This window comes from Furipterus horrens, unplaced genomic scaffold, assembly GCF_987537825.1.
Source record: "Furipterus horrens unplaced genomic scaffold, mFurHor1.1.pri manual_scaffold_3, whole genome shotgun sequence".
Taxonomy (NCBI): domain Eukaryota; kingdom Metazoa; phylum Chordata; class Mammalia; order Chiroptera; family Furipteridae; genus Furipterus; species Furipterus horrens.
The window spans coordinates 107,215,705-107,230,779 of NW_028327173.1; the positions used below are offsets into that span (position 1 = coordinate 107,215,705).

General features: G+C 55.3%; 1 protein-coding gene across 1 annotated transcript in view; it reads left to right on the top strand.

Annotated features, from left to right (window-relative positions):
* The window catches only part of HCN4 (hyperpolarization activated cyclic nucleotide gated potassium channel 4), a 40,209-nt gene extending 25,359 nt beyond the window's left edge, over nucleotides 1-14,850 (top strand). The window contains exons 3-8 of the mRNA XM_090271807.1: nucleotides 6,963-7,124; nucleotides 9,185-9,403; nucleotides 12,309-12,455; nucleotides 12,555-12,795; nucleotides 13,072-13,236; nucleotides 13,328-14,850. Of these exons, the coding sequence (XP_090127933.1) occupies nucleotides 6,963-7,124; nucleotides 9,185-9,403; nucleotides 12,309-12,455; nucleotides 12,555-12,795; nucleotides 13,072-13,236; nucleotides 13,328-14,784 (2,391 nt within the window). The 3' untranslated portion in view covers nucleotides 14,785-14,850. The remainder of the gene's footprint in view (nucleotides 1-6,962; nucleotides 7,125-9,184; nucleotides 9,404-12,308; nucleotides 12,456-12,554; nucleotides 12,796-13,071; nucleotides 13,237-13,327) is intronic.
* Nucleotides 14,851-15,075: the final 225 nt, after the last annotated feature.

Below are 15,075 nucleotides of genomic sequence, written 5' to 3' on the forward strand. Positions count from 1 at the left end.
CAGCTGCCTGGCAGCACCCATGCTGATGGTTGGGGCACTGGCAGATTGAGGTCAGAGGTGTCATGAGTGCATGAGCCACAGGAGTGCCTACATTAGCCTAGCGGAATCACTCCAGGGCATACATTCTCTTTTGCTTCAAAAATATACATTCTTTCTGCTGACAGAGGAGGGGCAATGACTTGCCCAAGGTCATGGAGAAGATATCTGGCAAAGCACAACCCACTTAGTGCTCTCACCTCCTAGCACTGTGGCAGTGTCTCCCTGGCGCAGTGCAATGCTTGAGAGCTTTGGAGCTAGAATGACACACTGGAGACTCGACTTCACATGCTGGCTCCATGCTGTCTGTGTGTCCTTGACCTTAGTCTCTTATCTGCAAAGTGGGTGTAAGTAGTACCTTCCTCATTGGATGGATTGTTGTGAAGATTAAATGAAATGATGTTTGTAAAACCCTTTGTGAGTAGCCTGGTGCAAAGAACCATTTAATAAAGGCTGTCCTGCCCCAGTTGTCTTAGTAACCCTTATACTTCTACAGTGCATTTCCTTTTCTCAAAGACTTTTTACCCATTATTTCACTGGTTCCTCACGCCTAGCTGGCAAGGAAACAGGGCAGTATTCATTACCCCCATTTGTCAGGCAGCTGCCCCACTGGCAGGGTGGTTGATCCAGGCCTTCTGACTCGGTTCCATGTGCCTCCTACTGTCTCAGGTGGCCTGAAAGGAGGATGACTTTGTTTCCACTATTATTCCCTCATTTAGGGACAGTCTTTTGCTGGGATTGAGAATGTAGGCATTGGAGCATGTTAAAAGGTGCGGGGTGAGAAATCCTGGGGGACATTTGGGTCTGAGGTACCTGGAGGACACCTAGGTGCCGAGTGAGGTTGGCGTGTGTGTCTGAGCTCAGGGCTGAGAAGGGCCTGTGGCTGTGGGGTGGTGGCAGGGGCCACTCTGGATGGCTGCACAGGAAGAATGGAGGTTTATTTCCTGGGATGATACTGACAAGCTTGTCTCTTGGTTTCTGTCCCAAGTGGAAATACAGGACCATGTTGGCTCATGCAGTCCCCTCAGAAACCCCAGCCTCTGTTTGTCTTGGACCCACTGCTAGATCATCATCGAAAGCAGACAAGTGGCAGCTCTCTCCTTCTGTAGCGTCAGTTCCTGTCTCCAGGTCCCAGCCCCTGCTGGCCAGCCTTGCAGCCCCTTAGCCCAGGTCCTATGGGCCGTGGTGTTTGGAAGCAGGCAGAACTGCCAGTGGTTGGGCCCAGTGGACCCCGGGACAGGAGCTAAGTGCTTCTTTCGCTGTTCCCACACTACATCCTGGGAGCTCAGGCCAGGGTTCCTGTCCCCAGTGCCCCTCAGGCCTGGCTGCCCTCTGGGTGATCCAGAACTGGTCAGGCAGGCTCTGCCCCTGAACTTCCCCTAAGGTGGTCAGAGGTCCCAGAAGACCTCAAACTAGAGGCTAAACCAGACATCACTGCCCAAGCTACCCAATCTCCTGGGCAAGAAGAGAGATCCCAGGAGCCAGATGGTTGACTGCCTGCCCCTCTACACATACCCTTATCTTGCCTACCAGCAGGGAAGGAAATTGCTTTGCATGGTTTCTGCTGGGCACACTGCCCAGCCAAGGGCTCTTGCTAGACCCCTGGGATTGGTTTGGGGTTTCCCAGCTGGCCCCAGAAACCCTGTTTCCCATCTTAATGGCCTGGTTCAGCCCTGGGCTTTCTCTTAGTCTCAGTTTGGCTGGAGGCAGCAGCAGGGAGACCCTTTGAGGCCCCAGGTCTGCATGAGACCTGGGGAGGGAGGTATTTAGTAGAGAAAACTCTCTTATCTCCTTCTCTTTCCTTCTTTGGGCCTCAGTTTCCCCGACTATCAGGCGTGCTCTGGTGTTCTCAGAGGCTGGGGCTTAGTCCCTACTTCAGCCTCCCTTGGGGAGGATCACCTTAGCTGATCCTGAGGACATTGTCATGCCTGGGTGGGACTGGGGAGCCTTCCATGGAGAGGGAAAAGCTTGCGTGAGGTCCCCTGGTGAAGCCCCGAGATGATGGACTGCTGATCTCAGGCTTTAGCCGCCTCCCCTCGCCCAGCCCAGCCCCGTCCCCGGCAGAGTTTCCAAGCATCTTGGGAGTCAGGGCAGGTGGAAGGTCTCAGCAGGTGTAGGCCACCATCTCGGAGGTGCCAACATCTGTTTCCATCTTGGGCGATTTAGGTCAGTGTCCTCCCTCCCAGCCAAGCCCCTTCCTTCCCTCTGAGGTGCGAGCTTGTTACAGGCACCAAGGCTATTGTTAGAAATCCTGGTTGCAGCGCCTTTGGATGTTCGCCTGAAGGGCCCAGAACCCCAGCGACCCATCCCAGAAGCCTCTTTATTCCTTTGACAGCCCGTGGTGAGGGGAGGAGGCCTGGAGACTGGAGGCCAGGCCCCGGTGGCCATGTGATCTCTAAGGAGCCTCCTCCTGTGGGCCTTGATTCCTTTCTCTCTCTCAGAATTGGGGGTTTGGGATGACACAGACAGGTGGGCCTGGGGGTTGGGGGCTGGCTTTCTCTGTAGGCCTCAGGAGAGAGCCCAGCACGACACAATTCAGGTATCTGTGTGCTGTGCCTGGGATACACATGCAGTAGCCACTCCCCCAGGCCTGGGACTGCTGTCCTCCACGTGGCTGCTTGCTCCTGAGACACCGGGAGAAGTTTGTTCTGCCCTGAGGAGAAAACATGTTCCCGGGAGGGAACTCCCTCAGGCCCCTAGAGAAGGCATGTTGGAAACTCCAGTTTCCAGTCTCTCCCCTGGACTAAAAAATGAACTCTTTATTTTGAGGGCTGGAAAGAGAGGGAAGGAAAGAAAGCGACGTGTGCTGAGGACCTACTGTGTGCCAGCTGTAGACACCATGACTCCTGATCCCCAAGACAGCCCCAGGAGCTGGCCGTTACTGACCCATTACAAAGATGAGGAAATTGAGGCTCAGAGCAGAGAAGGAAGGCACTTGCCCAAAGTGGAATCTGTCTTTGCACTGTGGTAGAAACACTTCAGAAGGGAGTGGGAGTGGAACCTCCCCCAAGTGCCATTTGGGGCACAGACAATGGGCTTCCCAGGCTGTTTACCCAGTAAGCTTTGCAGGGGCCTGGAAATGAAGGTATTCAACCTCCACAGTCAGAACTAATATCATAGAAGGGGGTTGTAATAAGGTATAAAGAACAAGACAAATATTTGCACAGTGCAGCAGCCTTGCAGGTGGCCTGTGGCCCAACCCACAGTGGGACACACAAGTGTTTAGCAACCTCTCCCAGCAACAACCAGCCTTGCTCTCAGCAACCATGCCTGGGTCCTTGCCATCTGGGGTAACCTCCTAGTCTGAATGGATGCCCCCAACCGGCTCTTTGCAGGAAGCTCAGACTTTGCCATGTCGCGTCTTTGGCTCTGTAGTGTCTGAGAGCTATCCGCAGTACCCCTCCCCAGCACCCAAACACCCATCTTCCCCCCCACCAGCCTCACACCTCCGTGGGACACTTAGCACCTCCATTCTTCTTCAGCCCAACACCAACATGCTTTCTGTAGGGTACACGAGTCTGTGCCTGCCTGCAGAAAAAGGCACCTTCTTTCAGCAAAGGTAAAGGCAGATACCTTGTGGGCTACACCTGCCCAGAGTGGGGCCTTTTCAGATGTCACTGTCAACACTTGTGCCGGGCCTAATCACCATAATCCTCATCATCACCTTTGTCACTAAGCACATTTCAGTTTCCAAGACCCTATCACATGCTCTGCCATATTCATTGCTGAGATCACCATAAAGGCAAACTTAGACAAAGACCCAATCTGGAGAAAAAATTAGTTACAAAGAAAAGAAAAACATATGTAATACAAAAAGAAAAGAAGACATTGCATAAAAACATGCCAACCTTGATACTCTGTCTTTAAGACTCAGAGTTGTTCAAAGGAAAAAAGCAGTTACTGTGGGCTGTGGCCATTTGAGACATTTCCTAAGAGTGGTCTGAGGCTTCCTTTAGCTCCTCTATGGTATCCAGGCTGTTATATCAAAGTATCATAGACTGAGGGCTCTTAAACAACAAACATTTATTTCTCACAGTTCTGGAAGCTGGAAGGATAAGGGCAGGGTGCCAGCGTGGTTGGGTTCTGGTAAAAGCCTGCTTCCTGATTTGTAGATCATCTCTGTCATGTCTCCTCCTAGAAGGGCACTAATCCCATTCATGGGGGCTCTGCCCTCATGACCTAATCACCCCTCAAAGGCCCCACCTCCTAATACTATCATATTGGGGATTAGGGCTTCATCATATGAATTTTGGAGAGACAAATATTCGGTCCGTAGCAGCTGGGGAATGAAGGAAATTATTAATAATGACCTTACCCATGTATGAGTCCAGGGCACAGAGCACTTTCTTAGCCACATTAATTTCTCCAGCAACTCTGAGAAGTGGCTGGCAGATGTCTAGCTTCTCTTAGTTGAGGGGAGGCTAAGGTGTGCTAGGAAGTGAGGGCCAGCACTTGCATCTCTGAGACTGGGTGGTCCTGTGTCATTGGCTCTCCTCATGGTTGGTCCCATGTCACTGGGAGGAGCTGATGGCATTCTGGTCGACCAAGACTTTGAAATGCTAATGACTTGCCCAAGGTTATAGAGCTGTTGTGTTCACCTAAGTGCTAAAGAGGCAGAAGTGGATCTTCCCTCAGAGCCAGGGCTTGGTGCTAGTATTCGGCAGCTGCTATGGGACTGAAGGGAGAGGCTGAGGGAGACTCTGGAGTTCAGGGTCCAAGCCCTGGGGCAGGGCCAGCAGCAGAGGGATGGCCAGACATCAGCGTCATTCTCGGGTATACTCTGCATCCCAGACACAGGCCCCCATCCCTACTGGGCCCTGGTTGCAGTCCCAAGCTGCCCTGCCTGGCCTCTGATACCCACCACTCCTTACACTGAGACTATCTGGGAGCTGGCCCACTGACAGCCCCTTCCTGTGCCCGGTTGGGCTAGGCTGCAGGGCACAGAGCTCTGTTTATTGCATCAAACTGCACTAGGCTGATGGAGGCCAGACGCCAAGGACTCCCACCTCACCCTCAGTCCAGCTTGCCACGTGAATACGGCTGCACCACCTTGCCGCTTTGGGTTTCAGTTGTCTTATCTGCAGAATGGAACTGCTGAAAACACCTTTTCTCACTGGGCCAATCTGATAATCAGTAGGCAGCCCTCAGGTCTGCCTCCACTGCCACTATAACTGTGGGCAAGTCCTTTGCCTCTCTGAGCCTTAGTGTAAAATGAGTTAACAAAATATTCAGCAAGGTTTGTTGTGAGTTTAAATGAGATGATGACTGGGACCTCATACTCACTCTTAGGTATGATATTATTGTCTCTTTGTCACTGGGACATGGTGGGTGATGGGACAGGTTGGAGCTGCCAGCATCCATGAACCTTTTCAAGGTCCACTTCATCATTTCTGCTGGAACATCCAGAGTCCTGCTAGGGAGCCATGGGAGGATGTGGCCCTCTGGGTAATGGACTAGTAGCATTTGTCTTTGGTTGTTCAAAACCTAGACCCAGGCTAAGCCCACATTTCAGAAGAGGACTGCGGTCACTAGTATCAGAATATCTTGCCACCAGCTGCAGGGCCACAGCTAGAAGACCACAAGACAGGGATTGAAATATCTGGAGTCTGTTTCTTTGTGCCTCAGTTTCTCTACCTGAAATGGGCTTAAGCTAGTTCTTAAACATACAGGCATTTGACAAGTCTGTACTTTTGACCCAAAACCCCTTTCTAGGAAGGTGTCTCTGCCTAGAAATACTATGGAGGGACCATGAGTAGGGGTGGGGGCATCCTCTAAAGTCTTTCAGTTCGGAGGTGAGTCCAGAGCTTCCAGAGACCTCCCTCTAGACTTCTTCCCTCTCTGCATCCCCTCACTGCCTGGTCACCATGATGCTCCCTGCTGAAACTGGACCAAGAGGCAGCACCAGGAGGAGGGGGGTGGGCTGTGGGCTGTGGATGCTGGGGTGTGCCCACCCTTGGCCCTGCCCAGCCATCCTTCTCCCTCTCGTTTGGCACCACAGTGGTGGAGATGGACGGGCGGCAGTGGCTAGTGTTGAGAGTGTTGCACTTTCTTAACTTGTATAAGAGAGTGTTACTACTAACACCTATTAACTAATCATAAAGATTGATTATTAAGAACAACTTAATCACTTTATGTGTATCATTCTTTTGATAGCCCACTCAGTTAAGAATTTTTATTGCCGTTTTCCAGATGAGGAAACATGATCAGGGACTTTCTTAAGGCCTCACAGCTGGGAACTGAGTAGGAAGTAGGCCTGGGATCAGGGTCTGTGTGAATTTGGAGCCCATGTGTCCGGGCTGCTCCCATTGCAGCCCCATGACTGCCTTTGGCAGAGCCTGCCACCCCAGGGGGTCCTAGGAGGCTGGTGTCTGGCCTTCAGGAAACGCCATGTCCCTGGCAGGACTGCAGACCATGGCCTACGAGGAGCCTTGGGCTGGTGGGCTCTCTTCCTTGTGGCCTTTACAGCCTAGGCAGGCTGATGAAGTGATTTCTCTGCCCACTTCAGGGCTGTGTGGGGCTCCAGGTACCCTCCTTTTCTCAGGGTCTGCGAACCTCAGGCTCCCTTCTTCTCCTTCCAGTCAGTTTGATTTGGTCTGTAGGCAAATCCCCAGGGCTTCAGGGTAGGAGAGGCCAGCTCTGAAAGAGAGGAGAGACCCTGGATGGCTGGACTTCCCATGGGAGGCCCCCCACCTCTGCACAGATCCCAGGGACATCCCTCTGGGACCCTGCAGCCTGCATTCTGCTTCTTTTAAGGCCTGGCCTGAGGCCCTGACACCCTATCCATAGCCTGGACCTGCACTGAGCAGGGCGCCCTGCCCTGTGTGAGCAGAGCAGTGCCCCAAGTAGCTATAGGGACTGGGTGGGAGGGGGTGTCCCCCCTCCTGGTCACTCACCTATCTGAGCCAATGCTTCACCTCTGCCAACAGATCTTCCACATGACCTATGACCTGGCCAGCGCCGTGGTGCGCATCGTGAACCTCATTGGCATGATGCTCCTGCTCTGCCACTGGGACGGCTGCCTGCAGTTCCTGGTCCCCATGCTGCAGGACTTCCCCGATGACTGCTGGGTGTCCATCAACAACATGGTGGTGAGTGCCCGGCGGGCCCTGGCTGCGGGGCAGAGGGGCCGATGCGGCACAGAGGAACAGAGCAGGCCCACAGCTTGGAATTCCTGAGTTCCAACAGGTCGGACCCTGAGGCGCCAGCCCAGCACCCATGGGCACAGGGCACACTGCTTTACTCGGTACAGCTTTGTCGCAGAGCTCGTGGCCACACGCTGCTACCTACCTCTGCCTTCTTATAGCCTCATACAGTTGGCAGCCTGGATATTTGGACCTGATTTCGCCTGGGAGACTAAGACCTGGGCTTCTTGGCTTCTATCAAGTGTGGCAGAGCTGGACTGATGGCTCCCGCCCTCCTGCCTCTGTTCCCCAGAGGCAGATCCACCTTTAAAAGCCAAGCCCAAGAAAAGAAAAGCCTGGGAGGGGCATGGACTCCCAAGTTACACACAGTGGCTACTTTCTGCTCCAGGAGGAGAGCTAGACTGTCCCCCTACCCCTGTCACCGCCTTACCCCCACCATAGTCACAGGTGGGGGTCCTGAGTGGGGAGGGAAGACCAGATGGAGTCTGATCCCTTCCAAACCTGTGGGTAGGTGAGAAGAGTTGGAATTGGTGCTAGGGAAGCCATAATGCAGAGTCCCCAGCCCCCCATAGACAGGAGGCCGGTGGGGGGGGGGGGGCGTCCAGGAGGGATCCAGGATGCCCTGGACCTGTGAGCCTCTCTCCAGGTCTGGGAACCCCAGGCTCTCTCCTTCTCCTTCCAGTCAGTTTAGGTTGGTCTGTAGGCAAATCCCTATGGCCCCAGGGTAGGAGAAGCCAGCTTTGGCAGAGGTGAAAGAGACCCTGAGGCATCTTTCAGCATCAAATAGGCCTTTACAAAACAACCTTTTAATGAGCTAACTGTAAGTGAATTGACCATATGGATTGAATTTCTCATCTCCGGGGGCTGAGCAATGAGGCCAGAAGTCCTGACTGGAGACAGCTGGGGGTCCCCTGTTTCCCTAGTGCTCAGGCCCCTGCCACCCCTGGAAATCAGCACCCCGCAAACCAGTCCCCTGGTTTGGACTGAGCACCATACTAGCTCAGTTCTGTCCAGTTTGGTCTCCGGGACCTTGGACAGGGCATGCAGGTCCTGTGCCTTCCTTCAGGTACTAGGAGCAGCCTGGTGACCACAGAAGTGCTCGGGGCTCTGGCAGAGGTCCTGTGGGTTGTGTGGTAGGGAGGGTTCATTGTGTCAGGGTTCACCTGGTGGCCGCTTCATCTGGGACAGTTCCCTCCATGTGAGAGTGACAGGCTCACACATGCACTAAATTCAGGAGATGGCCCTCCTGAGCCCAGTGTTCCCACAGGGAGGCTTCCTTGAGATACTTACTAGCTTTGAAGACAAAAATAGTCAGTTGCCTCCCTCTGTCTGCCCCTCCTCCCACCCCCAAGCATTGTGTGCTCCAGACAGTCCCCGCTTTTGCGGAGGGAGGATAACCGGTGGCCGCACCTCTGGACAGATGCAGGCAGAGTTCACGTAGGGAGCGAGTCAGCTCAGCAGCACTTTAGCTTTTGCTCACCCAAAATGAGGACAGTGTTTTTGGCTCAGTCGGAGAGCTTGTCCCCCCAGGGGAAGCATATCTGCTTTTATAATTGAGGTCAGTGGGGAAATGGGCTTCACTTGGCAGTAGTTTGGGATGGGGGCGTGGAGCTAATTTAGCAAGCAGAGGACAGCAGCATGGCTCAGCCTGGAGCCTTTTGCTGTTCAGGAGGGCCAGGCTGCCCTGTGGGGGCTGAGAGGTCAAATGGGGGCTACGCCCTTTGCTGGGGCCTCCTGTCTGATCACTTTCCCCCACCGCAAGAGCAAGGCCTGAGTGGGAGATTCACCCGGTCGACACAGGTTGCCTGTGTTGGCCTCCCTGCCCCTCTCCAAGGCTATCAGCTACCAGTGAGGCGGGAGCCCCGGGCTCAGCAGCTGGGTAAGAGGCTGAGGGTAGGAGGTGGTGGGGACTTTTCTAGGTGCTGGCGAGGAAGCCTGTCCTCTCACTGGTGTGAACTACAGTGCCACCCCACTGTGCATCTGTCTACCTGTACACCTACCCACAGAACAACTCCTGGGGAAAGCAGTATTCCTATGCGCTGTTCAAGGCCATGAGCCACATGCTGTGCATCGGATACGGACGGCAGGCACCCGTGGGCATGTCCGACGTCTGGCTCACCATGCTCAGCATGATCGTGGGCGCCACCTGCTACGCCATGTTCATCGGTCACGCCACTGCCCTCATCCAGTCCCTGGACTCCTCCCGACGCCAGTACCAGGAGAAGGTAGGGCAAAAGCTGTGGTCCACTCTGGGCTCTCTCAGGGGTGCCTGCCAGTTCGGTCCCACCCCCAAGCATTGTGTGCTCCAGACAGTCCCCCCTTTTGCGGAGGGAGGATAACCGGTGGCCACAGCCCTGGACAGATGCTCCCCACGTGCCAGCCTGCCACCGTCATCTGGCTTCAGTTGCTATCTCTTTTGTTGTAGCCTCTTTTCCTTTCTTTTTAAAATGTTTCTGAAAGGAACCAACAAAAACCCTGCATTGTTTGTGGGTGCTGAACTCCCATCTCAGCCCAGGGCCCACCAACGCTCTGTGGGGCCTTCTGGGTCCACACCTCGCTCGGAGTCTTAGGGCATTTCCTTGGACAGCTATCACTCCCTCCCTGGCCTTCCTCTTGGTTTCCGCGACCAGCACTCTCGCTTTCCTCCCCTTCGAGGCCCGCTCTCCTCGCTCTCCGTGGCTGCTTGTCTCCTCCGCCGCTGCAAAGGGGGCCTGGGGGCCTGGGCTTAGCTCTCTGCTTCTCTGTCTCCTTTCTTCCATGGTTCACCGCCCCACCTCCTGCTCCATGTCCTTCTCTGTGTAGTGGGGTCCAAATGCCACTGCTTTCCTCAGCCCCAGACTGTCTATTTGACACCTCCCTGGACACCTCAGCCTCAATGTGTCCAAAATGAGAATGATCTCCGTGGCCCTCTCGACTTCAGACCTCCACGCTTGCCCATCCTGTTAGTGGACACTGTAGCAAAGGGGCCCGGGCCAGAAAGTAGGAGCCTTCCTTGGCATCCATCAGTCAGCAATGCCTCCCTCCCTTCCTGTCATCCATAACCTCACATCTCTGTATCCCATTTGGTTGTCTGTAAAGTAGGGACCATATGAGGGGTTATGTCATGGAGTTTGTGAGGAGGGACCCTACAGAGTAAGCCTCTCGGTATTTATTAGATAAGTGGGCTCCCCTCTGCCCCCTTCCACTCCATTCTCCAGAGAGCAGATAGCAGTGGCATTGAAAAAATAGAAATTGATCATAGCACTGCTTAGAGCCTTTATGTTACTCTTGATGCAGCTGAACTCTGAAATGTGTTTTCTCAGCCTGGCACATAAGGACACTTTCCTTCTCATGCTCAGAACATGCCATGGCCCTATAGCCCTCTATTTTATCCAGGTCTGGCCTTCCCCATTGTATTCCCGGTGTCTAGCACCTAGTTGGGCTCTCAGTGTGCATTGATTAACTGCCTGCCTGCCTGCCTCAGGTACTGTTCCCTAAGGGGGTAGAGATGGCAGCCCAGGTCCAGTGACACCAAGAGGAGAGCTCAGAGGAGCCTGAAGAGCCAACGTAGGCTTGGAAGGTCATTTTGGGAAGGCAGGCAGAGGAAGGAGAAAGCAGAAGAGAATTCTAGGCCAGCCATCATAAAGAGCATGAGCAAAAGTGTGTAGGTGGATGGTAAAGAAATCAGCCTGATTAGAACAAAGGACTCTGGGTTAGGAGGGAGGGGCGAGGGAGTGGGAGGAGAGAGGAGTTGGGTTCTAAAGGCCAGGGCTTCAATGGCCAGCGAAGGTTCAGTGTAGACCAGCATCAAGGCCCAGCCTGTGACCTGGTCAGGGCTCAGTGTGTGACCAGGAAGGAGGCTCAGTCTAAACCCATGATTAGAGATAGTTCAGAAAAAGCATCAGGATCTACTGTCCAGCAGAGTCAAGCTGCTTGTAGCTTTTCATTTGAGAGTTGTCTTTATTTTGTCCTTTAGCTAATAGCTCTTCAATGTACAATTCATTTATAAATCTCTCTTAAACATATTGCCTCCCTTTCATCCCCACTATTATCTCTCACCTGAACCATTTCAACAACCTTCTAACTCCTGGCCCCCCTCCAGACCCTTCCTCCCACCCCAATTGGCTCTCTGAAATACACCTCTGTTCTGGCTGCCCCTGACCCCATAGCCAGCCAGAAAGTCACTGTCCCCTTGTAGCTGGGCACAACTTAGAGCAGACAGAGGGCAAGCTGGCTGAAAGAATATTAGGAAATGTTGCCTCCCAGCCCCCAGTTGCCCGCTGGCATCTCTCTAGCAGCACTAAGTCCCCACCTCTTTGGAGCCCTGATACAAGAGAACAGGCTGCCTCCTCTGACTGTTTCCGGGACACTGGGACTTACTTCCCTTGCATCCCAGTGTGGGAAGAACCTGTTCTTGCCCAGCCAGTGCCTCAGGTCCCTAGCCCTGCTCCTGAGGATTCCCACTCTCCACCCTCAGCCCAAGGCTGGCTGGAGCCACACCCCCAGGGCGGGCAGGCGCATTTCTTATTTGGTTGAACCCACTTAGGTTCACAAATCTCTGTTCAAAACCTGTTTAAGGTCCCTGCTCTACCCTCCCCTCCCATGGGCTGGAGTTGTTCATTGACAAAGTGACCCAGTTTCAGCCCAGGCTGCATTTGGGTACCCGAAGCATGATGGCTCGGCCATCCTGGCTTCAGCCTCCAGTCCTTGTAGCCCACTGTGGTCCAGTCCTGCTGCTCCCGCCAGTTTGTTACCACTGGTGGGAAAGAGCTCCTCCCCAAGTCAGTGAGGCCTCTCTGATCTGCTGCGTTTCACAGAAAAGATCGATATGTAGAGGAAACTTCATTGACTTCCTGGTCAGCCCTTGTAATGGCTTTGGACAGCCCTGTCCCCTGCCATCTCTATGGTGTTGAACACAGTGAAGACTGGTTACTCTGATGGAAGCTTCTCCTCCACACCAGCTGCTGGCAGTCAGGGCCGTTGTTCGGGGCACAATGTGACCTCAAGCTTAAGGAGCTAAGATTGTCCAGGTGGGCCCACAGGGTCAGTGCTAGCTCTGGTCACCAGCAGGGCCGAGGCTGGGTGGTGCCAGCCAGGGCAGTGGGGCTGGCCAGCCAAGGAGTGACAGCCTGTCCTCTGTCCTGGACTCAGTACAAACAGGTGGAGCAGTACATGTCCTTCCACAAGCTCCCACCCGACACGCGGCAGCGCATCCATGATTACTATGAGCACCGCTACCAGGGCAAGATGTTCGACGAAGACAGCATCCTGGGCGAGCTCAGTGAGCCCCTGCGTGAGGTGAGCCAGGTGGCTGGCAGGGTGGGGGCTAGGTCTTTCTGCCCGGCCCCCCTCCCCGCATCTTCTCCCTCTTTCTCAATCCACTCTGTCTGGGAGCAGGAGATCATCAACTTCAACTGCCGGAAACTGGTGGCCTCCATGCCACTGTTCGCCAACGCAGACCCCAACTTCGTGACATCCATGCTGACTAAGCTGCGCTTCGAGGTCTTCCAGCCGGGTGACTACATCATCCGTGAAGGCACCATCGGCAAGAAGATGTACTTCATCCAGCACGGCGTGGTCAGCGTGCTCACCAAGGGCAACAAGGAGACCAAGTTGGCAGATGGCTCCTACTTTGGAGGTGAGGTGGCTCCTACTTTGGAGGTGAGGAGTCCTGGGGTGCCAGAGGAGTGAGCTGGAGAGACACTGAGGTTCATGTTTCAGGCCACTGCCTGGAGGTGGGTGTCTGTGAGCCCAGTGTAGGTGGCTGTCTTTCCCATTTGGTGATGGGGGAGGTGGGTTGGGGTTAGGGGCTTGTGAAGGTATCTGTCAAGCATCTGTACCAGGCAGTGGGGACCTAGGTCAGCGTGGGGTGGGGGCCCTTTGGAGGCCACCCTGATTCCTGCTGTCCTGGCAGAGATATGCCTGCTGACACGGGGTCGGCGCACAGCCAGCGTGAGGGCTGACACCTATTGCCGCCTGTACTCACTGAGCGTGGACAACTTCAATGAGGTGCTGGAGGAGTACCCCATGATGCGGCGGGCCTTCGAGACTGTGGCGCTGGACCGCCTAGACCGCATTGGTGAGGGGACAACGCGAGAGGGCGGGAGGGAGGCAGTGGGCTCCCCCTCTCTGGCTCTGGCCTGAGCCCCTGCTCTCCTTCTGTGGCCCAGGCAAGAAGAACTCCATCCTCCTCCACAAAGTCCAGCATGACCTCAACTCGGGTGTCTTCAACTACCAGGAGAATGAGATCATCCAGCAGATTGTTCAGCACGACCGTGAGATGGCGCACTGTGCACACCGCGTGCAGGCCGCCGCCCCTGCCACGCCCACCCCCACGCCCGTCATCTGGACCCCACTGATCCAGGCGCCTCTGCAGGCTGCCGCTGCCACCACATCTGTGGCCATAGCCCTCACCCACCACCCACGCCTGCCTGCTGCCATCTTCCGCCCGCCCCCGGGGCCTGGGCTCGGCAGCCTTGGGGCGGGGCAGACACCCAGGCATCTGAAGCGGCTGCAGTCTCTGATCCCTTCCGCACTGGGCTCCGCCTCACCCACCAGCAGCCCGTCCCAGGTGGGCACGCCATCTTCCTCTTCCTTCCACATCCAACAGCTGGCTGGATTCTCCGCCCCCGCCGGACTGAGCCCCCTCCTGCCTTCATCCAGCTCTTCCCCACCGCCCGGGGTCGGTGGCTCCTCTCCAGCTCCCACGCCCTCTGCCAACACAGCTGCCACCACCGCAGCTGGATTTGGCCACTTCCACAAAGCGCTGGGTGGCTCCCTGTCCTCATCAGACTCACCCCTGCTCACCTCACTGCAGCTGGGTGCCCACTCCCCACAGGCTAACCAGCCACCACCCCTACTGCCAGGGGCCCAGGGAGGCCTGGGACTGCTGGAGCACTTCCTGCCACCCCCACCCTCATCCAGGTCTCCATCGTCCAGCCCAGGGCAGCTCGGCCAGCCTCCTGGGGAGTTGTCCCCAGGTCTGGCTGCTGGCCCACCAACTACACCAGAGACACCTCCACAGCAGCCTGAGCTGTCATCAGTGGCAGGGGCTTCTGGGGGGCCTTCTCCTTTAGCCTTTACCCCTCGAGGAGGTCTCAGCCCCCCTGGCCACAGCCCAGGGCCCCCAAGAACTTTCCCAAGTGCCCCACCCCGGGCCTCTGGTTCCCATGGTTCCTTGCTCCTGCCACCTGTGTCCAGCCCACCCCCACCCCAGGTTCCCCAGCGCCGGGGCACGCCACCCCTCACTCCAGGCCGCCTCACCCAGGACCTCAAGCTCATCTCGGCCTCTCAGCCGGCACTACCCCAGGATGGGGCACAGACTCTCCGCAGAGCCTCCCCGCACTCCTCTGGGGAGTCTGTGGCTGCCTTCCCACTCTTCCCCAGAGCCGGGGTTTACAGTGGGGGCAGCGGTGGCCTCAGTTTCCCTGGGAGGCCCCTTGGTGCCACCCCTGGCCAGCATGTCACTCTGCCTCGGAAGACATCCTCAGGTTCTTTGCCACCCCCTCTTTCTTCTTTGGGGGCAAGAGCTGCCTCTTCCGGGGGGCCCCCTCTGACTGCTGCTGCCCAGAGGGAACATGGGGCCAGGTCTGAGCCAGTGCGGTCCAAACTGCCATCCAATCTATAAGCTGGGCCCTCCCTCTCTCTCCTCTTCTTTTTTCTTCCTTCGATCTTCCTTCAGGTTTAACTGTGATTTAGGAGATATACCAATAACAATAATTATCATTAAAAAAAAAAAAAACCAGAAAAGCAAAAGACAGCAGAAAATAACCAGGTATTCTTAGAGATATAGATTTTCGATCACTTGCTTTTATAGACTATTTTAATACTTAGCACTAGAGGGAGGGGGTGGAGTAGGCAAGGCCCCAAAGCAAAAGCCAGAAGGGGGCTGGGGGAGGGGCTGCAGCTTGGCAGAGGT